Here is a 22,321-nt window from a genome sequence, read left to right on the forward strand (position 1 = left end):
GCTGGTAGCACCCAAGCCGGGCCAGGTCTGTGGGAGGTGGGCAGGCCACTGAGCTCAGCGTGAGCCTGTGCAGCTGGTTCTGGCTCTTTCCAAGAGGTTACAAAACTCTTGAATTTGCCCCAGTTTGGGTGTAGAAGCATCACACCACCACAGCTAATTAAATCCCAGAATGAAAACATGTTTTACTGCAATTCCTACTGAGTCCAGCGAGCCACGGGGAGCATGGTGGGGCCTGGGCCCATTCCCCAGCCCTGGGGTGGGGTTGCCCCAGCTGTGGGCCCCTCCCTCCTGGGGGCGGGGGACGCGGGGCAGTGGGCTGGCCTGGGTGCAGCTTCTTCAGATCACAGGCCCTTGTCTCCCCGAGACCCAATGCCCCCTTCCCTGGGCCCTGTCTTGTTCCCGTGGTTGGGCCGGGCCCCCTATCTCTGCCACATAGGAGTCTGCTGAGGTCCATCGGGGCCCAGGAGACCTGGGGGCAGCTGAGGAGGGGGCGTCTACTCTGAGTCCCTGCCCTGGCTCCCCCGGGCCCCAAGCGTCCCTGAGAGGCAGCTGGAGCTGGAGCCCCTGTGGGTCCTGCCCCCGCTGCAGACCCACCACCCGCCCGGCTGAGGTCCGGGCCTGGCTCCTTGCCTCCCCTCAGGCCCCGAGGGAGGGCTGCTCAGCCCACCAGGGCCTGTGAAGCTCCAATAATGGTTTTAATTTGTTGAACTTGTGTTTTATCCCATAAATTAGTCACTGTTTTATTTAACAGAATCGAGATATCCACAAACAATAGGCAAGTTCCAACGTGAACATTTTAATAAGACAGAAAAAAGTATATATTTTCTTGTCTGTTACAAACATATTTATGTAAATAGCCTGTGGGCTGCGTTCCAGGAGGAGAGAAGAAAGGGAAGGGCCCTTGGTGCTGGGTTGGGCTGGAAACGAGGCTTCTGTGGAGGAAATGACAGTGAGCAGGGCCCCAGGAGCCGGGCAGCCCCCGTGCCCACTCCCCCTGCGGCCCAGGCGGCAGCTGGGGGACACGCTGGCTGGACCTCACTTTCCCAGGCCCTCGGTCCCTCCCCAGGAAAGGGGTGAGCTCGCTGCAGGGGTGTGACATCCAGCAAGGGCCTCCTTGAGGCGGAAGGCCCTGCACTCGTCACTTCTCCTCCCGGGGGCCCTGGGATGCCTGGCCGCCTGGCTCAGGGCAAGGCTGGCAAGATGGCACAGTTGACGAGGTTTAATGAGAAGCGGGTCACCACCTCAAAGTGTCAGGCGTGAGGCGAGGCCCGCGCTCTGGGCGGGGCCTGGCAGGAGCGCTCGTGCCCAGCTTCTGAGGGCGCCCCAGCCACCGTGCCACCAGGGCCGGCGGCTCAGGCCTGGGGCTGGTGACTGTAGACCCAGGAATTGGCCCCCTTTGGCGCTGCCCCCGCGTGCTCCAGGCAGGAGCTGAGCCAGCATCCGGATCGGATCCGGGTACGCGCCGTTCCCAGCCTGGGCAGGTCCCTGCAGGAAGGAGGAAGGAGCCGAGGGAGGAGGCAGAGGGATGACCCTGCCAAGCGCCTGCCCGGTAGCCCTGGCCGCGTGGGGAGGGGGCTGGCCAGGTTGCAGGCCTGGGAGCCTCTGGAGTCCTGTCCGGGCCCAGGGCTTCTAGGCCGTCCACCGCGGCCACGGCGGCTCCTGAGTCTCCGAGGGGACTTCAGGTGGGTTTGGGGAGGGAGGGAGGCCAGGCAGGGCCCAAGCCCCCCACTCTCTGTCCCCAGCAACCTGGGAGAGCTTGGCCCCATCCCAGGGGCAGAGCTGGTCTGCCCCCTTCCCTGCCAGGGTTGAAGGGTGACCGACGTCCTCCTCCCCTCCCCAACTTGGCACATGGAGCTCGGCCATGCTGGCTGTGCCGCCCTCCACAGCTGGGTCACCCCTGGCCGCTAGGGGCTGAGTTTAAAAATAAAAGCTAACTTGATAGATGTTTTTTCCAGTTTTTATTGAGTGAAAATGTCAAACCTTGCATCAGTCATGCAAAAAAAAAAAAAATCAAATAAATAAAACACATATATTAAATTTCTAATAGCACTAAATTCAAGTGGAAAAATATTCAGTTCTTAATAACCAGGTGCCGAGGAGACCAGATTCAAGTAATCAGAGCACACGCTGTTCAGTTCGGTTTTCACGTTTTGCATTTTCGTCTCAAAACCTCTCTATATATCTCTATATATCTATATATGTATATACATATAGATATATACACACATATGTGCATACATATTATTTTATATTTATATATATACACATACATAGTTATAAAACATTAAAAAGAGCATTGGTGGATCAAGCATTGTTTTCCCCACGGAAAGAAAATAAAACAAAAATTACACGTTAAAATTCAAAATGAGCTAGCAATGGCTTATAGTCCTAGTGTGCAATATGAAGGTTACAAAAGGCTAGACTTCGCACTGTCGGCATCTTCTTTTTTTCTTTTTTCTTTTTTTTGTTTTGATTTTGCTACATTGAAAAAAAAATTTTTTTTTTTTCTCCTTTACAAAACTCCTTCCACAGACTCCCCGGTTCTGTGGTCGGGCACAAAGTCTGGGCGAATGCTCAGCAGCAGCACGTGGTGCCCACAGAATTCAGGAGGCTCTGGTAGGGGCTGTTCTAGAAAACCATGTGTTTCCTTTTGAATCAGGTACACTCTCTGACCACTCCTCCCTCCCGGCTCCCTCTCCAGTTCAGATGGTCCTGGCTTTCTGGCTGTGGGCAGCCAAGAGGACAAAAAAAAAAAAAAGAAAAGAAAAGAAAAAAAAAGGAAAAAGAAAAAGCCACTGCCCCTTCCCCCCATCCCCAGCTGGGTCTGGCCTGGAGACCTATGGGGAGGAGGCTCTGAGTGACAGTCTGTCCCTCAGGCTAGGCCTTGAGTGCTCCCTGTGGCCACGTCACACAGGGTCCACCCGGAGACAGGACTGGTGGCCCAGAGTGGAGAGAACGGGAACAGGAGGGGCCTTGGGCAGCCCCCCTCGGTCCCTGTCGCTCTTGGAGCCACTGGCCAGGTGTGTGTGTACCTGCCAGTGGGGTCACGTCCCCCGCTCTGGGCTCAGGGACCTCATTGCTGGGAGGGGTAGTGGGTGTGTGTATGTGGTGGGGGGGGGGGATATTTTGCAAAGAGAACCAAATCCAGGTGGGTTGCACCAGCAAAGAAGTATCCCAAACAAAATAAAACAAACGGGGGGGGGGGAAGCCCTATAAAGCCACACGCATAACCAAGAGAAAAACTCAAATGTTAAATTAACTACAAACTTGTATCAACAATAATAGTCCTTTTTTCTTGTCTCTACAAAATTCAAGTTAAAAGTTGGAATCACACAGCTCCCATCAGTGCTAGTGTAAAGACGGACAGCCTCAAACTGGTAAGGCCTCTAAACTAAACCTAAACAAAATCCCACGTGAGCAATTGCACTCAGGTCTCCAACCTCAGGGCTGGTCCGGAGGCGGGTCTGGGTTCTAGCCTCCCGCCTGCTTTTTTCTTTTGTTCTGTGTAGAATAATAACCTTTACAGGAAAAATACTGTACAACTTTCTCGCTTTTTTTTTTTCTATGTTGAATATTAAAGCCCCAAACAGTCGCATCCTTCCTGTTCTCACCACCTGTGTGGCTGAGACCCCCTGCGGGCCCAGCGCCCCAGCACCAGCTGCTCTTCCCTCTGTGAACGAGCACAGCGCGGGCCGGGAGGCCCCAGCCCTCGGAGCAGACGCCCGGGCCGGGCCCCGCCGCGACGGCCGAGCAACCCGGGGCTGCCAGCGCTGCCATCGCCAGGAGGCTCCCTCCGCGGTCCCTGTAGTGTCACCCGTGCTCACGCCTTCCGCCCCGCCCACCCCCAGGGCCAGGAGGGAGGAAGGGTCTTAGCTGCACGAAACGGAGGCCCTGCCAGGTGCTGCCGGTGCCGGCGACCCCCGCGCCCGGCCCAGCCCTGAGCAATGAGGAATCCCACCGGCGCGGGCGTGGGGCGCGGGGTCCGGCGCGGGGAGGGCGCTCGGGGCAGCCGCCCGGGCTCGGCGCCCGCCTCGCCCTCCGGGACCCCCGCTCCTCATTCCCGCCCCGGACAAGAGCACCTTCTGTTTCCCTGAAGAAGATCCCCGAACTGCGGCCGGAGGACGGTCACCGGCAGCCTCTGTCCTTCCGGCCGCTGGGCTGCCACGCGGGCGGGCGGGCGCGGGGCGGCCCCGGAGCACCAGAGGGAGGCCCCCGCCTCTGTCCTGAGACGGACTCGGGGTCCGGAAGCACCGGCGGGGGCCCCGAGCCCGGAGCGCCTCCCGACGCCGGAACCGCGGCGCACACCTAGCTCTGTACAAGGGAAGCCTGACATATAAATACCGTTTCTTACAAAATGCACAGCAAGAGGACAATAAGGAGGCGAGACCCCGCGGGCGCCGGGCGCCGCCGGCCCCCCTCGCGCCACCGCCCGGCCGCTACGGGGAGGCGGCGGCGGGCGCGGGCCCGGGGGGCGCGGGGGCGCCGAGGGCCGCCAGCTCCGGGCTCCGCGGCCCCGCCGCGGCCTCGGGCAGCGACTCCTCCGAGTCGGTGCGCAGGTCCTCGTCGTCGTCCTCGTCCTCGTCGTCGTCCTCGTCGTCGTCCTCGTCGTCGTCGTCCTCGTCGTCGTCCGCCTCCTCCTCGTGCAGCTCCAGCTCCTCCTCGTCGTCCTCCTGCGACGACTCGCCGGCCGCGGGGCCGGCCGCGGGCGCGGCGGGGCCGGCGCGGGGCCCGGGGGCGTCGGGCGGGCCGGGGTCGCCAGCGGCGGCGGCGGCCGCGGGCAGGAAGAGCAGCGCGGCGGCGGCCGCGGGCTCGGCGCCGGGCGGGGGCGCGCCGTCCAGGCAGGCGGCAGGGCCGGGCGCGGGGCCCTCGGCGCCGGGGGAGGCGGCGGGCGGCTCGCCGCGCTCCTGCTTCTCGTGCTTGCGCTTGTGCGAGTCCATCTGCGACATGCCCACGACCGTGTGGCGGCAGCCGGGGTAGGTGCAGTGGAAGTGCGAGCACTTGAGCTTGTACTTGCAGTCGGGCACGGCGCAGTCGGCGCTCGAGCTGAACTGGCAGAAGCCCGCGGCGCTGATCACGTCCTGCTTGCCGTGGTGCTTGCGGTGCGCCGTGACCTTGGTGCTGTCGGTGCAGCGGAAGCGGCAGCGCAGGCAGTGGAAGTGCGTGCTGGTGCCCGAGAAGGGGCAGTCGGCGAAGTGGCAGCTGAGCGAGGCCTTGAAGCGCTTGAAGTCGTCCAGCACCAGGTTGTCCACGCGGTCGTGGTGCTGCGCGTGCTTGTACATGTGCGTGCGCCCGCAGAACTTGTAGCCGCAGTTCTCCCGCGTGCAGTGGTAGTGGGTGACCTTGAGCGAGAACTGGCAGGCCGCATCCTTGCAGTCCTCGTAGAGGTCGAAGCGCCGGAAGCCCTCCAGCATCATGCCCTCGTCCAGCATCTTGCGAGAGGAGGCCGTCTTGCGCCGCTTGCCAAACGGTGACATGTCCTCGATGATCCAGAAGCGCTTTTTGGCCCCGGAGGCTGTCGGCATGGAGATGGTGTTCCCTGGGGAGGAGGGCTTGGTCAGTGCCCTCGTGGGCCCCATTCGTGGTCAACTCTGGGCCTCTCCCATGACCCCCACCACCCCACCCCAGGTGGCCGGGGAGCCCCACGCTTCCCCCTGCGTCATCCTGCATCTGCAGGTGGGTGGCAGAGCAAGCAGCTCTGGGGGACAGGGTGGCTGCTTCCTGGCCAGTTAGGGTGGGAAGTGAGGACACGTCCTGGTGCTAATTGAAGCTGAAGGGGGAATCTAGGTCGTCAGAGTGTAATTACCCAAGTTGGACGGGGGCCAGGACGCCATCACACACTGGCCTCTAATGTGGGACAGGCCGGCTCCTTCTAACCAGTTTCCCTGGCTGCCCTCGGGTCTGCGCCTGGGACCGGGCTACTCCCAACAGGGATCCTGGGTGCCCTGGGGCTGTTGGCAGCTGCAGCTCCCATCCCAAGGAGCACCTTCGTGGTACCAGAAGGTGCTCTAGGGTCTGGGGCTTTTCTGCCCACACCCCCCCGCCAACCCTCTGTGGGCTGGGAGAGGGCAGCTTCTGCTGAGGGGACAGGACTGGAGCAGGGGCTTGGCCGGTGGCTGGATGCCCATCTGTACCCTCCCTCCTGGTCTCATCTGCTTCCATGGCTCAGGATGTCCCACAGTCAGGGCCGCCCTGTCACGGCGTGGTTGTGGTCCCGTTACCCTCTTTCTGGGGGCTGGCGTGAGGGGAGTACAGGCAGCTGGGGAAGGGGTGGCTGTCTAGGCACTCCCTGCTCCACACCCCAACCTCGCCCCCCTGCAGAGTGCGGGGTGGGCACCCTCCAGGCTCCCCCCACCTGCGCACTGACCTGCCTGGCCCTCCTGCAACCTGCCTAGAACGGCCAGCACCAGGCACCGACGTGCTGCTCTGTCCATCTCAGCAGCAGACCCAATCCCCCGCCCCCACCCCCAGCTCAGCAGGCGGAGAAAACCATGACGGCTGTGGGCTGGGGAACCCCGGTGGGGGTGGGGTTGGGGGGCCGGGGGGCTGGGGCCTGGGGATCCAGGTGGGTGAGGACTGTCTGCTTTGGGTCTGAGGTCACAGGGCTCTGTCTGGTTCTGCCTGCGACAGAACATGGGCCAAAATCCATGAGGGGGAACCCTCTGCTTCGCTCTCTGCCACCCCTCTGGGCTGGCCCAGTGCCTGGCACTCGGGTAGCACGTGCAGTAAGAATGAACAGAGGAAGAGGCAGAGCCAGCTGATGACTACCCCAAAGGGCTGGGGTGGGCAGGCAGCTACAGGGTGGGGCCAGGAGGCCCCTCTGCCATTGAGCCGCGCTGGGGCCTGGGCCTCTTCTTGCTTGGCTCCGGGGTTGGGGGTTCAGGCTGGTGTCAGGACCCTCCAAACCTGGGCAGGCCCCAGACACCAGCAGCTTTCCCAAGAACCTGTCTGCCCATCCCTTGTGCTGGGCCCCAGGTGAACTCCCCAAAGCAGAAGGGACAGGCTCTGCCTTGCCACAGGGGCGTGCGGCGGCGGGGGGGGGGTGGGTGGGAGGGAAGCACATAGCCATCTTGGGGCTCAGGCCAGTTGCTGAGATGGGGTGAACCCCAGGGAGCGCTGGTGGCGATGTTCTGGCCTGTCCCGGGCTGAGCAGGAGCTGAGAGGAGCTGTCCTCAGGACAAGGGGCCAGGCGCTCTGGTCTTGGGGGTGCTGGAGGCAGATGGGGTGGCCCTGTCATTGGCCCAGCAGACCACAGAAGAGGGTCAGGTCCTGGACTGTGGCCTTAAGGATCAGCTGGGGTGACAGACACTGGTAGAGAGGGCATGAGTGAGTTACCTGCGGCGTCCTGAACTAGGGGGACGTCACTTTTTACTGGAGTTGGAGTGGCAGTGATGGGCGGGAAGCTGGGCGGGCTGCTGATGGGGTGGGCCAGGCCCCGGGTGGCTCCGAGAGTGGCACTGAGCAGAGAGTATGAGAGACAGGGTGGAGAAAGGAGGCGTGGGAGGGAGGGCAGGGGGGACCGGAGCGCGGCTGGCGAGAAGGATGGGGTCAGCGGGGGCGGCGGAGCCACACGGGCAGCCTCGTCACCAGCGGCAGCAGGAGGAGGAAGAGGAGGAGGAGGAGGAGGAGCCGGGCAGCCTGGAGAGGGTGGAGAAAAGCAGAAAAAAAAAAAAAAAAAAAAAGAAAGAAAGAAAACCAAAACAAACAAACAAAAGAGAAACCAAAATGAGAAACCCAATGGCAGAAGCAAGTATGATATGAAAACATGTGGACAGATGAGGAGCCGACAGATGCCACAGGGAAGACGGGAGGAGGTGGCCGAGGAGAGAGGACGGGGACGGGGAGGCAGTGCAGGGAGAGGCCATGGCGGGCTAGGGAGGACCCCCTGCTGGGGCCCAGGGGCTGCACTGGGGACAATGGCAGAGGGGGCAGAAGAGGGCCAGGGCTGGACGAGGCCCGCCTGCCCCTCTGGCCGGGGGCTGTGCGGCTTTTTCTGTAGCTCTCAGCTGCAGCCCAGGTCCTCTCCTGGAAACTCACGCTGAGGGCAGAGCGCTAGGGCGGCGGGCAGACCGGCAGCAGACACCCTCAATGGCCCAGGTCCCACAGACCAGCCACACATCGGTCTGTCCTCCGCCGAGGCCGCCTGACCATGACCCGCCTGTCCTAAGCTGGGCCCAGCGCTGCTGGGCCTCAGGAGGCGAGGCCTGTCCTGGGCTTCCCGGCCGCCTGCTCACCTGCTGCGGTGCTCTCGTTGCCCACAGGGGTGCTGGAGCAGCTGCGGTCCATGGTGGAGGACTCGGAGGACATGGCGCCCGGGCTGCAGCCGGTGTAATCCATGTACTCGTCCGTCTCCGTGTCCATCAGGCTCGGGGGGCCCTGAAAGGAAGTGGGGGGCCCTGAGGAAGCTGGGCTGGGGGCTCCGCTGCCCCGCAGGGGCGAGCAGCCGGTCGCTCCGGGCGGCCTGGCCCACCACGGGGAAGCAAGAACGGTAGCGGCTGATGCCCTCTGGCCACCCCGGGCAGGGGAGGGGACAGCCTGGCAGCGCCCGGCTCACCTGGGAGGAGGGCACGCGATCGAAGTTCTTCCCCAGCATCCTCCGCATGTGCTTCCGGGCATGGGAGGTCATCTGGTGCTTGAGGAGGAAGGAGAACTGGCAGCCCTCGCGGATGCAGTGGAAGTGGCTGTTCACCTGGTTGTACTTGCAGCCTGTGGACACAGCCCCCCTGGCCGTGAGCCTCCGCTGCCGGCCAGTACTCATGGTAGCCTCTGGGTGTCGGGCACTGTTCCGGGCATGGGGACATGTGGCCAACAAGGCGGATGGTGTCTGGGGAAAGGCCACTTCCCCTATGGCGGCACTCCTATGAGGAGGGCTTGTACCCCACCCTTGGAAAGTCCTAGGCCACCTGGCTGTCCAAAGCCTGGGCCTCCCCTCCAGCTGAGCAGGGATGCACATGACAGTGGCGGGCTGGCCCCATCCCCTGCCCGGCCCACTGAGAGGACCACGGGCTCCAGGGCGAGGGACCCACCAAGGACCTGTGCGCTAGATCAGCCACCTCCCAACAAGCCACCTGTCCCCACAGCTCCTCTGGGGAGCCAGGTGCTGCTGGCTCCTAGGCCTTGTTGAGATGGTGGTGGGCCGGCTGGCCCTCTGTCCCCCACCCCCAACCTCTGCTCTGCTCCGGGCTGGGAACAAACAGAAGCGGCCAGCCGCACTGAAACGGTATCAGCAAGGGGCAGGTGAAGACCTGCCCGTTGCCATGGCGCCTGAGCCGGACCCGGTGTTTCCTATCATCCCCCAGCTTTGTTTGGCCCCCGTTACCACTAAAAACACCCAAAGTTGAGTAAATAACAACTGCAGAGCACCCTGACAGCTGTAAACTGAGCCCAGGAACAGCGCCGGCCACCCAGTGTTGATGTCTGTTGCCCTGATGACGGCCCTCTCTCAGGCCCTGAATCCGTGTTGAGTTCATACTTGGAGGAGAGCTTTGTTTTTTTTCCGGCAGGTGGCTTTACGGAGTCCCCCGGGCAAAGACCGGTCTGCTGCAGGCGGCGGCCCCACCGCTACACCCCCTGGGACCACCTGAGTCATGACTGGCCTTGCGGGCAGCCCAGGCGTCTACACCCCGTCTACCTGGCTCCCACCCACCCCCGTTTCCGGGGGAGCCCCCCTCCCCGGGCAGATTCCTGCTCCACACCTGCAGGCCCTGAACACACGGCTCCATCCTAAGGCAGGAGGCTGGGCTCTGCCCTCTGTCTGCTGGTCCAGGGCCTCCTCCCCACGAGCCCCAGGGCAATGGGCCCAGGAAGCTCCTCCTCCTCAGGGAGACCTTGTTCCTGGGCTGGGGGGCAGCTTCCCTGCCGAGGGCTCAGCTCTCAGCAGCAGAGTTAACTCCAAGGCACCTGCGGCCCAGCTCAGGGCCACTTATGGCCTCCTCTTGCGTGCCCCACGGCCACCTCCTTCCAGGTCAGCCCAGGTCACAGATGCTCTGGGTTGAGCCCACAATGTATCTGCTGTCCCAACAGATCCCCAGCACCAAGCACAGGGCCAGCCACAGTGGATGCTCAAAAAAGATCTGAGCTGCCAGCTCCACCCCCACTGCCGCCCCCCGCAACGGGACAGAGCCTGGCACATGGCTGCCCCTCAAAAAATGTCTGCCGAATGAATGAATGAACAAACGAACAAGCTGTGGTCCATTGTGGATAAAACCCTGGTCCTTAAAGCCATGGGAAGACATCCCAGGGCAGAGAACCTCAGGAGCTCCTAAGACGTACCTGCAAGGCCCTCTTGAAAAGGAAAGGATGAAGAACCCAGCCTAGGCCTGGATGCCAGAAACGAGGCTCCAGGCATCTTCCCTGGGGAGTGGCGTGTTCCGAGTCACCCTCACCCCTTCTCCTAGGCTCTTGGGGGCTTTACTGTTTTCCCAGCTTGACGATGCCTGGCCTGCGATATCTGCGACATCTCTTAAAAAACATGGAGCCTGCTGGCTGTGGTGTAGGCCGGCAGCTGTAGCTCCAATTCAGCCCCTAGCCTGGGAACCTCCATATGCCCCGGGTGCGGCCCTAAAAAGCCAAACAAACACACAAAAACAGAACATGGAGCCTGATGTACAGGGGACAAGAAGTAGGTCCCAGCGAGGTGGCCCAGGCCCCCAGGGGCCAGGAACAGAGTCCTGCCCTCTGCTGTCACCCCTGCCCCCCGCCCCCGGCCTTCGGTACCTAGCCTGCCGCACTCCTCACGCTTGGTGAAGTACTTGAATCCGTTGGCTGCCCGCCGCTCGGCTTTCTCGTGCTTCTTTATGTGCCACGGCAGCTTGGTGGTGATGTTGGTCACAAAGTAGCAGCCGCTCCGGAGACAGTGGTAGTGCCCGCGCATCCGGAACTCGCAGTGCTGCAAGGAGGGACAGGAGGCTCAGGACCAGGCAGGCCGATGTCCATAAGCTCGCTCTGGGCTGTGGCAGGCCCTTCACACACGTGTGTTCTGCGGTGCTCAGAACCAGAAACACACCTGTGTAAAGACCTGCCACGTGTTAAAAAACAGTATGTCCCTTTCTGCCACTTGATTCAGACATCCTGCCTGGTATCATTGCCATCCCTTTCTAAGCCCACGCCCAGAGCAGACATCACTAATTTATCTGAGCACTCTTCTCTTGAGGCCCGGCCCTAGGCAGACATCATTAATCTATCCTAGCACTCTTCTCTGTGCTCCCGGGTCTAGGCTCAGACTCCTCCTCCTCGCTCTGTCAGGAAGGCCCTGCAGGTCTCAGGGGTAGGCCTTTATAGTGAATCGGATCGACAGGTCAAGCTCTTCATCTGTCCAATGGGCCTATTTTAAAATTCTAGGTCTCTGAGGAAAGGCAGCCCAGCTGTTCCAAGACGGGCAGAATGATGCCAAGTGCACAGTGGCTGCCCAGCACATATATAGCCATCACCCAGGGTTGGGATGAAATGACAGACCTCACCAACTGAGCACCAATCTGAACCCCTGCCCAGGGGGTCTCCAGGGACCCGCAGACAGATGGTGTCCTTTCCAGAGTCTGGAGGAGGCCAGTTAAAAAAGGGTGTGAGAAATGGAGGCTCTGCCAGGAAGAGCAGGTCCTGGGCCCCGGCCCCGCCCCCGGCCCCGCCCGCCCACCTCGCTGACCTGGTTGGGACAGAGGCACTGCAGGGAGTAGTAAGCAAACTGGTCTCGCACGTTCACCAGGTTGTTGTTGGGGTTGATGTGGTCCAGGCAGTGGGACTCGGCCTTGCCAGAGGTTTTGCAGACATACTTGCAGTTCCCAAAGAGACAGTGGAAGTGGAACTTGTTGGCATACTTGCAGTCCGTTGCGAGGCAAGGATCGCTGGAATGAAACCATGGCCCAGGAGGTCATTGGCATTCCCAGTGCCCTCCCTGCCAGTGTCCTGACATTTGCTCGGGTTGAGGTGTCATGCCCCGGCCCCCCATGATGCAGTCAAGAGGATGGCCCCGGGCTGTCCTCCTGCTCAAGAGGACGATGCAGCCAGAGGAGACTACAGATCCCAGGAGGCACTCTGGCCTGCTTTTTGAAGCTCTGAGGGTGCCTAAGGGATTGTATGCAGGCTGCCCAGAGCACTGCACGCTGGGACGCGTAGTTTCCACGGCCACACCTTGGGATTATAGATAAGGATGGCTGCAATCACTTCTTGGATGTGAAAATGAGGGATGGTGCTGCCAGCCCTGGCGGGACGCCAGCAAAAGCTTGGCTGACGTGGCACGGGCACTGCCTCGGCCGTGGCTGACTGACAGGGTGCAGATGGGTGGGCAGCCCTACCAGGAAGCTTTGCTACCACGGGCCTTGGCCAGTGGGGACGTGTGCCTGGCGTCAGGTCCTGCTGCGGCTCAGAGCTGCTGGGGCTTCCAGGGCCAGCTCCAGGCTGCCACCCACTCAGAGAACCTCACAAGCCAGCTGAGCGGTGGGCAAAGTCCCATGGCTGGCCTACCTCTGAGCTGCAGCCCCCGCCCCAGAGCCCCGCCTACCAGGCTGGGGGCAGGTGCTCCAGCCTTCTGCCCTGACTGGCAACACGGCCACCCCCCACATCGGACTTGGGGTGGGAACTCCCACCAAGGCCAGGATGCCAAGAGGGCTGCCACTCTGGGGAGGTAAACAGAAGAAGGGAAGCTGGGGAAGGGACAGGGAAGAGCCGGGTCCCCTTCCATGCTGTGGGCCCAGCCCCAGGTGCTCAGAGAGGGAGAACAGCTGCCACTCAGGCGGTGTGTGTTCACATTCAATTTATTACTTTTATTGAGAACAGGAAGCCGCACACATAATGATACAGAGTCACCGTTCTCGCCGCAAGGAGCCACCACCATCCAGTAAGGAAGGTCCCTTCCACCCCTGAGAGCTCAGATCATCGTGTAGGTGGGTGGGGGCCGGGGGGAGGGGGCTAGCCCCCTCCCCCCGCCACCCAAGACCCCGCTTGCCCTGCAGAGACTCAGCCATGGGCACAAGCCACAGAGACCAACAGGGAGGCCCGGAGGGAGATACAGCCCACCTAGCCGGGCGAGGACCGCCACTCCCAGCCCAACCGGGCTGGTCCTCGCAGCGTCACGACTGGCCTCTGAAACAGTGGCCGCTACCTCCACCACCTCCCCCCACCCTGGCCACCTGTTCTGGGAACAGGCAGTGAGGTCTGAACAGCAGCACCTTTGGCTAGAAGGGCATCGCCCGGTGACCGGGTCCCAGAGAGGCTGGGGACAGCCAGGGCTACTGCGGGGTGAGGCCAGGGCCCCCTCGGCTGCCCTCGCTAGCGCCTACTCCTGAGACACACGGGGGACACAGGACTCCCGGCTCATCGAGGGACTCACTTCTCCTGGAACTGGAGGAATCCGGGTTTGACCTGGGGCTTGGCGTTCTCTAGAGAAGTCGTTGCCAAGGGCGAAGTGGGCAGGTGAGGCACTGACGCTGGAATCTGAGGCATCTGGGGTATGGTGGAAGCCAGCTGCTTCCAGGCGAGCAGGGTGGGGGTGGAGGGCACGGCGGCTGGGTTGGGAGCGGGCCCCTCCAGAGAGGAAACGGTGGCCGCGGTGACGGGAGGCGCTGGAGGGGACGCGGGGGCCAAGGAGGGTTTGGTCTCAGCTGCCGAGGCTGGGAAGGAAGCCTCTGCATTGCCCTTCACTGCTCCTCCCTCTGTCCGGAAATGGAAGCTGTGGGAGGCAAGAGAGGAGAGTTGCAGGTGGGGAGTGGAGAGGGCCCCGGGCAGACCAACCTTTACCTGGCATACCTGCCTGCGGGCATGTGACCCCATCACAAACCTAGGGGCCCCATGTCCCCACCGCATCTCCAGAGCCAGGCGCCAGAGGTCTCCCACCAGGACAGAAGGACTGAGAGCAAAATGGGACCTCCTCTGACCTTGAACTTGGGCTTCGGCGATGCCCTAGCTACATCTTCCAACGCCTGACCCTTCCGAGGTGCTGCCCCTACTCGAGAAGGGGTCGGGACAGCAGGTCCTGGCTTACAATGCCCATCCTTCCAGAACCTGCTCCGAGATTTAAAGGTGGGTCCAAGTCTGCTCTTTTGCAGACTGGCCGCTGCGGCTGCCTAGGCGGTGGGAAGAGCCAGACCCAGGGCTTTGAGAGCAGCAAAGAGCTGTCTTAAATGTTTACAAGTTGTGGGTTCAGTTACAGCAGGCGGCTGGACTGGTTGCTTTTCGGCTAAATGAATCTTACAAATTAATTTCATCATCCTTAGGTCAAAACGAGTCTATAAGTGCAGCACTGTGGCTTGGAAAGGCCTTTGCCGAGAGCCCCCAGGGTGGGGTCAGAGCTGGGTGTCTCCGGCTGGCTCTGTGGGAAGCACCTGTGGGAGGGCTGATGGCTGCACTGGGCCGGGTGCAGAAGCCGGTGTTGCTCATAGTGGGGCCTGGGTGGGCTCAGAGGACCGGGCTTGGGGGCTGAGCTGGCGGAAGGATGGGGAGGCCTGCCTTTGTCCCAGGCAGCACCTCGGTCTCTGAGGTCTGGTGGCAACGGCACAGGGTCCTGCTTGGAAGGTGGCTAGAGGCCTGTGCTGCCCCCGGCCCCCCCCAGCCCAGGGCCGGGCTGGGATGAATGGGGCTAGTTTCCAGGGCCCCAGGACCCCCACTCACTTGGCGTGCTTGATGGCCCCGTCCAGGGTGCTGAAGAGCGCGCCGCACTCCTCCACCACGCAGTGGAAGTGGGCCTTGTGAAGGAAGTCGCACTGGACGTCACACAGGTCCTTGGTGCCAAACCTGGCAGAGGAGCCGGCTGCTTAGAGGAGACCCCGGGGCTCCGGCGAGGCTGGGGTGGGTGGCGGGGCTGGACCCTGGCTCCCGGGATGGGCGGGGGGGTGGCCCTTCCCTCCCCCTTGCTCACCCTGCAAGCCCCTCACCTGCGAAGGTACACCTTCCAGGGTTCCGACAGCTTCTCCTGAACCAGCGCCTTCACGGCCTTGCCCAGGAAGGGGGAGGATTCCCCACCGGGGCTCCCCTCCACTTCCGTCTTAATGTTCAACAGGCCGCCGAGGTTGGGGTTGCCCTGAGACATCTGTGAGGAAGATAGGCTCGTGCTTCAGGCTGGGGACCTCGGGACACTGACCCAGCTGCCCCGGGAGCAGTGGCAGCTCTGGGCTGGCCAAGAGCATCGTGGTGCCAGCAGCCGCCTGGGGGGGGGGGGCTGGGAAGGAGGCCCGAGGCCACTCGGCTCTGGCTCCAGTGGAGCCCACTCTGAATGGTCGCTGCTCCTCCGCACAAACCCCGTGCCGCCAGAAGCCATCACTCAATCTGAGGCCGAGACTCGGGGCGCACACGCCAGCCCAGCTGCCCCCCCACTCTGCGACTCCCTGGTTATTCTCCTGCCAGGTTTTCAAAAGAAGTGCAGGAGGAGGAGGAGGGATGGGGGGAAGCCCCAAGAACTCCCTGGGATGGAGGGAAGGCGCACAAAGGCAGAGCAGAGAGGGAGGGAGGCTCGTGGGGTGAGAGGGACACAGGCTGATGCTGAGAGAAGGGGGTGGGGGAGTCCACACAAAGGCTGGACCCACTCGGGGCGTGGGGCTCCGGGGACCCAGGAGCGGAAAAGGGGAGCAAGATAGCAAGCAGGGAGGGAGGGAAGGTGGACGGCACGGGCCCCGGGGCTGAGGGCCCGACTGGACTCCCCACCCCGTGAGGTCCCACCCAGGCCCAGCTCCCTCCTCAACAGTCACTTGTGTACCGTCACCAAATTAATCTTGCTGTAGTCAAATTTATCATGTGAAGGGGGAAAATATATTTGAGATGATGTATAATTTACAAAGACCCTGCATTATTTAAAATAAATATTCTGGAGCGACCTCGGCGGAAGGCGTCCGAGACCATTACTCAACCCGAAAAGTGCATGTGGATGCTATGCTCACACTTTAGTCCCCCCCCTTAACTTTTCAAACAAACAAAAAAATATATAAAATAAATAAAATTAATAACTAAGAGCGAAAGAAGTTAGAGGGCTCTGGAAAAGCTTTCGGAGCCCTCCATCTGAAGGGAAAAAAAGGGTGTCAGAGGCTGGAATATATTTCTTCAGCCAGTTCATTAAATTAATTTGTAAGCAGTGGCTCTGAAATTATATCCGATGAAAAATGGCCTCAAAATTTAAATGGTACAAACTCATCTTATTAGAGGCAAAACATTAAAAAACAAACACATCCCCCCCACCCCCAGCACAGCTTTAATTTCTAGGGGTGGGGGAATGGGAGGCGTGTGATGGATGGTTCTTACCTTATTCATAAGCGAGGATAAAAGAGATGAATTTGCCGGGACTGCGTGGCCATTTGATTCATTACTGGAACACACAAACCAAGGGGCTTTAGCTCAGACGTCCACAGTCCATACGTGGGACTGAGCCCAGAGACTCACCCCTCCCAGCTGGTCCCCCCCTACCCTGGGCGCTCTGGCCCCACCTGCTCCATCTGCCTGGACAGGAGGATGACCCCTTGTCAGCAGGGGTGGGGGCGGTGGCTGGTGGGGCCTGGCTCAGAGGGGGGCTGTCCCCAGAGCCTCCTGCAGGGGCACAGAGCTGGGCGGCCTGGGCCCCGCCTCACCTGGGCTCCTTCAGAGTCAGGTCTAAACTGCGGTCCTGGGAGGCCTCGTGGGGACCTGGGGCGCCAGCACTCTCACCGGGCTCCTGCTTCACCTGGGCTGGGGGGAACCTGGCCGGGGTGGCCTGCTGCCCGTTTCCTGCCGGGGAGGGGAGGGACGATGGCGTGAGAGGGGCAGAGGGCTCCCTCTGGGCACACACTGGAAGCCCCCCCACCTCACCCCGAGGGAGGGCAGCAGGCGGGGTGGGCTGAGGTCCCTGGGGAGCCCTGGCTGCTGGTCAGCAGTTCTTCCCACTGACATGATCGCTGGTGACGCTTCCCCCTGTGTGGCAATTCTTCAAGTGATAATTATTGCAAAATTATGTCAAAGTTGTCCTGGCTCAGGGCCTCCTGGAGGAGAAGGGCGGGAGGCTGGGGAGGGGGCTGGGACGGGGGTGGGGGCCTTCATTTTCTCCACCGACTGTCAGAGTCAATTTGTGGGGCTGCCGCTTAGGCTTTTATTAAAGACTCTGTTAATGCTGAGGGAAAGTGGCAGATCTAGACTGGGAGCGTCGCCCCCTCCGCAGGTCCCGTCCCCGCTGTTGCCGGGGCGACGGCCCTGCCTTGCACTGAGCATGCCCAGGAGGGGCTTCTGCTGTGTCCGGGCTATGGAAGCTGACAGCCAATCAGGGCGGTTCAAACTATGTGACCTCGTCCGTCAAGCTGTCCGGGGCTGGGATGCGCGGCCCGTCCCAGCCGGGCCGGGCCGAGGAGGATGGGGGCGCTGGGGGTGGGGGGTGGGGGGGGGCTGGGGGGCAAAGGGCTGGAGCCGGGTGGGCAGAGGAGTCAGACGGCCAAGCAGAACAGGGCAAAAGAAGGGGCTGACAGAAACGTGTCCACCGAGCCTTTCCCCATAATCCCCAAGTGATTGAAATATTAATCTGCCCCAAGGCGCTGCAGCTGACAGAGAGCTGCTGCACAGACAGCAAGTGGCATTTTATTAAAAAATAAAGGAAAACGGCCCCTCCCCTTCACTTGACCTTTCTTTTCGGGAAAGGAGCTTTCTCCAAAGAAAAGAAAGTACTCGACAGTCTGGCCACTGAGCCCAGGGTGGCCCTGGAGGGGGCCCCGCCCCAGCCGACAGGCACCTGGCCGGGGGGCGTGGCCCTGGGCATCCCGCCTGTCCCTCCCACACTCGGAGCGGAAGGTGTCACGCCAAGCTGCCAGCTGATAGGAGCGTCCTGGTGGGAACAGGATAGTTTTCAGTCCACACTCCAGGAGCTCCTAAAGGCCCTCGCCCAAGGTCCCCAGGGAAGCAGGGCCCAGGGTCTCTCAGGGTCGCGGGGGGGCTGGGGGGAGGCCTGGATGGGCTTCAGGACCGCTCCGTCTCGGTGGCTGCAAGAGAGTCTCACAGAGGAGCAGGACCCACGGCTCAGGAGCCAGACTGCTGAGGTCCAAGTCGAGACTCGGCCACCTCCCTGGGGGTGTCCCTGGGGACAGAAGATCACCCCCACTGTTCCAGCAGCCCCACAGGACTCTGTCTTCTTCCCTGTCATGTCCCCAGCGCCAGCGTGATGCCTGTTCTCCAGCAAGCTGCCCCTGGCAAGCACCAGCGGTTGATAAATGAACGAACGAACGAATGGAGGAACCAAGGGAGCTCAAGCCCCACATGCGAGCCGAACCCTTCTTGAGGATCAGACCAACGCTAATTAGGCAGACGGTGGAAAACAGACGAAGAGAGAAGTAAACAGAAAGGCAAAAAAGCAAAAACAAAAACAACAACAAAAAAACCCCAAACAAACAAAAAAACAAAACTAGAGAAAAAAGAAAAAATTTAAAAATCAGGAAACTTGAGAGAAAGGAGACCCACTCCCCATGATAAGCCAGAGGTGCCCCTCCCACATGGATGTGGCTCAAGTTCAAGAAAGGCCGACTGAAATCCAGTTCCAATTGCAAGCACTCAACAGCCGCGTACTGGTGGCTACCACCCTGGACAGCACAGAACAGAAGGTTTCCGCTGTCACAGAACGTGCAGCCGGACAGCGTGAGATGGACAGCCTGGGACGGACAGTCTTGGCCTGGAGGGGCTGTCCAGGTACCAATCCCCTGAGCACCCCTGTAGTGCTCCCGGGCTGGACGCGCACCTGTCCCCTCCTGGTCACCCAGAGGAGGCCCCAGGGAAGGTCATGGCTGTGGGATGGCTCCCACGAGGGGCTGGACGTGGGACTCGGCCAGGTGGAAGACCAGGGTGGGGTAGCTAGCAGTGGCCTGGGCACCCCGTGAGGTCGGGATTTTGCCATTTCACAGATGAAAAAACAAGGAGCAAGAGCTGCCTGGGGTGGGTGGGCCACAAAGAGGGAGCCCCAGTAGGAAATAAAGAAGAGGCGGAGACCAGGCCAATAGGGAGCTGGGAGTAAAGACACTGCCAAACACCTGCTGCTCTGCCCTGCACGAGGCCAGGGAGCTCCTGGGGTCGGAGAGTGCTTGCTTCCCGGGCAAGGGCCCAGCCTGCTCACCTGGGTCAAAGGTGGCAGAGGGTTTGAGGGCGGCCGCAGCCAACCGGGCCATCATGGGCGAGATGAGGCCCTTGCTCGCAGAGATCCTCTCCATGATGGAGGCGGGGGGCACCGGGACAGAGGTGGCCGCCACTGCTGCCACCGCCGCTGGGGCCGAGTCGCCAGCTCCTGAGGCAGCCAGGGCGGGCGTGTCGGGGGTCACCGAGGCTACTGTTCCAGACGACATGGTACCCATGAGGCCGGGGGCCCCCACAGGCAGGGAGGCGCTGCCTCGGCCCGGAAGGATGGGGAAGTAGGACGCGGAGGTGGGCAGCCCCGAGTTGGAGAGGGCCAGCGCGAGGGGGATGGAGCCAGGCAGGCCCTGGGCCAGGAGCCCCGAGATCTTGCTGTTGGGAGGCTTGGTGGCGCCGGGCACCGCCTCGGAGGTGGCTGTGGCGGCGGCCAGGGAGGCGGAGGACTGCTGGCTGGTGGGGGAGGCGCTCAGGCTGGAGTTCTTGCTGCTCAAGGCAGAGAAGTCGACCAGGTCGTCGTTGCTGGACTCCTCGTGCTCCGTGTCCTTGGCGCCCAGCAGTGAGGGCGGCAGCCCCAGCACACCAGAGCCAGAGGCGCGGATGTGCCGGCGCTCGTGCTTACGCTTGTGCGAGGTCATCTGGCTGGTGGAGGTGAAGGTGAAGCCGCAGCCGGCACGGATGCAGTGGAAGTGGTTGGTGGCCTTGCTGTACACGCAGCCCTCGTACTTGCACTCCTCGTACTTGTAGAACTTCTTGAAGCCATCCTTGGCGTAGGCGTCGTCCTTGATGTGGTAGCTTTTGTGCTTCTCGATGTCACACTTGTTCTTGAAGGTGAATGTGCAGCCGGGGCGCCTGGATGGGACATCGGGAGCCTGGCATGGGCCTCGTGGGGCCAGCAGGAGGCCCTGCCCGGCTCCCGCGGTGGCCCTGGGAAGGATGGCCTCCCCAGGAAGACCAGGCTGGACACGAATGCCTCGCTCTGTGCAGCCCTCCGCTCCTGCTCCCACTCGCCCTGGGAGCTGGGGCCCTGAGCGCCCCCCAGGGCCTGCATCCCTGCCTTCCGTCCCTCCCGAGCCGGGAAGCCCCCGGCTGCCTCCAGCTCACCGGCAGTGGAAGTGCGTGGTCTTCTGCCCGTAGAACTGGCAGTCGGTCGTGCCGCAGTCCTCGGTGGCTCGGAAGCGCTGGAAACCATCGTTGATGAGCTGGGTGTTCTTCTTATGGAAGTTCTCATGGGTCATCACGTCCGACGTGCTCGTATACACCTTGTTACAGCCCACCTGCAGGGGCCAGAAGGGAAGTCAGGGAGGCTAGGCAGAGTGGCTGTCCCGCTGGGTGCCGCTGGGGCCTCAGGCCACTGACCCTGCTTGGGGGAGCTTCGGCACCTGCAAACATCCAACTGGTGGGACCAAAGAAGTTAATGCAGGAGGTGCCCTCAGGTCTCCAGGGCCTGGTCCGTGCTGGGGGTGGGGCTTCAGAGACCCCCAGCCGTCTCCCCACAGAGGCGTGGGAGCTCCGTCCTACAGCATGGACCCACTCTGCAGCTCTACCGCTAGAGCCCCCTGGGGCAAGCAGGGCTGGACCCTAGGGCCTGGCGGTCACCTTTAGCCCAGGGACTTGTTTGGCGGATAGTTCCTGGCACAGGGCCCTCCCTACCCCACCCGAGCTGGGCCAGGGCAGGCAACGTTGCCATATTGAGTAAAAACCAGTGGAATCTGAGCACTCTTGAGGGCTGGGCCATGCCAGTGTCTGCCTCATCTCAGAGCCGGGAGAGCGAGCCCCCCTCTCCCCCCGGGCCAGGTTGTTTCACGGAGGCCATAACAACCCCCTGACAAATGCCGGGGCGGGTGGTGGCGGGGGGGGGAGGCGTGGGGGCTGCTATTTGCAACCTAATGTCGCTCCCCCCTGGACCTGACACCTTGAAAAAGCCCAGACTCTGCGTGGCATTAAAACAAAGAATTAAACAAAAACCCTCCTCAGGAACCATCTGCAATGCTACTCTTGGTGTTAAAGCCTGAAAAACGTCCGTCTGTATAAACAGCCCGCTGAATTCCACCCGCACCAAGTATGGCCATGGGGAAGGCCCCACCCTGGCCCACCCGACCCTGCCCAAGCCTGAGCCCCTGGGACTCGCTCCGCCGGCCCGGAGACAGGGGAGGGGCCCTGTGGGGCCGGGGCACCTGCATGCAGTGGTAGTGGGTGCTCTTCCCGTTGAGGTGGCAGCCGTGGTAGTAGACGCTGCAGTCGTCCAGCGGGCTGAAGCGCATGAAGCCGTGCTGCAGGGAGTTGTCGCGCTTCTTGTGCATGTTGTAATGACGGATCACGTCCTGCTTGCTCGTGAACCTCTGCCGGGAGAGGGCCAGGCGGTCTCCTTATAGCTAACCCTGCTTGGGGTCACGGCCGCCAGGCTGCCCCGGGGCCAGCACGCCAGACTTTGGAGGGAACAATGCCAAAGGTTCCAGAAGCACGGACTCTTCCCTGACCTCCTCCTGGTCTCCTTAGAGTCCCACCCAGGAGTAGAAAGGATGAATTGGGCCAGGCCTTTCAGGTAGGGGCTGGGACAGGGGACAATTCACTTCGTCTAGTGCCACCCACGGGGCTCTGCCAGGCTGGGCTCCCTGGAGGGACAGAGCATGGGGGCTGTGCAGACAGCTGGCACTTTCCTCTCGCTCGCCAGCTCTGCACTTGCCAGAGGATGGCTTTGAATGCAGGGGACAATCTGGCTGAACCCCAACATTGTCATCTATAACATGGGGCGCTGGGGAGAATCACGAGGAACCCAGGCCGCGTGGCACAGCCCCTGTGCCCGGCGGACTCAGTGGATGGGAGCTCAGGTCGTCATTCCCAGGACACAGATGGTCTAGATGCTATCAGGTGCCTGGGAACGTGGACGGGCTGATAGCTTTTCTGGGCTCTTCGGCGACCCATGTTAAGTTCGAGTGGCCTGAATGGGAAGCGAGCAATACCGCCCTGCTTCCCAGAGGCTCCAGGTACAGGGCCGGCGCCCGTGGGACGTACCTGGTAGTTGCACTCGGGGTCGAGGCAGTGGTAGTGCTCGCGGTACTGGTAGGCGCAGTGGATGTGGCCGCAGTGCTGGCTGCCTGAGAACCTGCGGAGAAGAGGGAGTGGGCTCAGGCTCTCTGGAGGCCAGCTCCGGGGTCCTCAGCCTGAGCAGCTGAGAAGGTCTGTGCTCATGCTCCAGAGAAGTGCTGCTAGGGTTCAGGGGGCTCCGGGCTGTGGGTGGAGGTGCTGGGGGGCAGAGGGAGTCTGCTGGGGTGAA

At 61.7% G+C, this 22,321-nt stretch overlaps 1 protein-coding gene across 4 annotated transcripts in view; it reads right to left on the reverse strand.

The window, feature by feature from the left end:
- Positions 1-776: 776 nt before the first annotated feature.
- CASZ1 (castor zinc finger 1) overlaps positions 777-22,321 on the reverse strand; it is a 153,056-nt gene continuing 131,511 nt past the window's right edge. For 3 of the 4 annotated variants that reach the window (XM_047791736.1, XM_047791737.1, XM_047791735.1), the window contains 15 exons: positions 22,060-22,150; positions 21,222-21,386; positions 20,149-20,321; positions 19,034-19,896; positions 16,542-16,677; positions 16,219-16,282; positions 14,862-15,016; positions 14,599-14,721; positions 13,322-13,660; positions 11,639-11,837; positions 10,714-10,885; positions 8,552-8,703; positions 8,232-8,373; positions 7,333-7,635; positions 777-5,536 (listed from right to left, as the gene is read on the reverse strand). In XM_047791736.1, coding sequence (XP_047647692.1) covers positions 4,437-5,536; positions 7,333-7,635; positions 8,232-8,373; positions 8,552-8,703; positions 10,714-10,885; positions 11,639-11,837; positions 13,322-13,660; positions 14,599-14,721; positions 14,862-15,016; positions 16,219-16,282; positions 16,542-16,677; positions 19,034-19,896; positions 20,149-20,321; positions 21,222-21,386; positions 22,060-22,150 — 4,177 coding nt within the window. In that variant the 3' untranslated portion in view covers positions 777-4,436. The remainder of the gene's footprint in view (positions 5,537-7,332; positions 7,636-8,231; positions 8,374-8,551; positions 8,704-10,713; positions 10,886-11,638; positions 11,838-13,321; positions 13,661-14,598; positions 14,722-14,861; positions 15,017-16,218; positions 16,283-16,541; positions 16,678-19,033; positions 19,897-20,148; positions 20,322-21,221; positions 21,387-22,059; positions 22,151-22,321) is intronic. The other variant, XM_047791738.1, reaches the window with a different exon arrangement.

The sequence above is a fragment of the Phacochoerus africanus genome, chromosome 8 (genome assembly GCF_016906955.1).
Source record: "Phacochoerus africanus isolate WHEZ1 chromosome 8, ROS_Pafr_v1, whole genome shotgun sequence".
Classification (NCBI taxonomy): domain Eukaryota; kingdom Metazoa; phylum Chordata; class Mammalia; order Artiodactyla; family Suidae; genus Phacochoerus; species Phacochoerus africanus.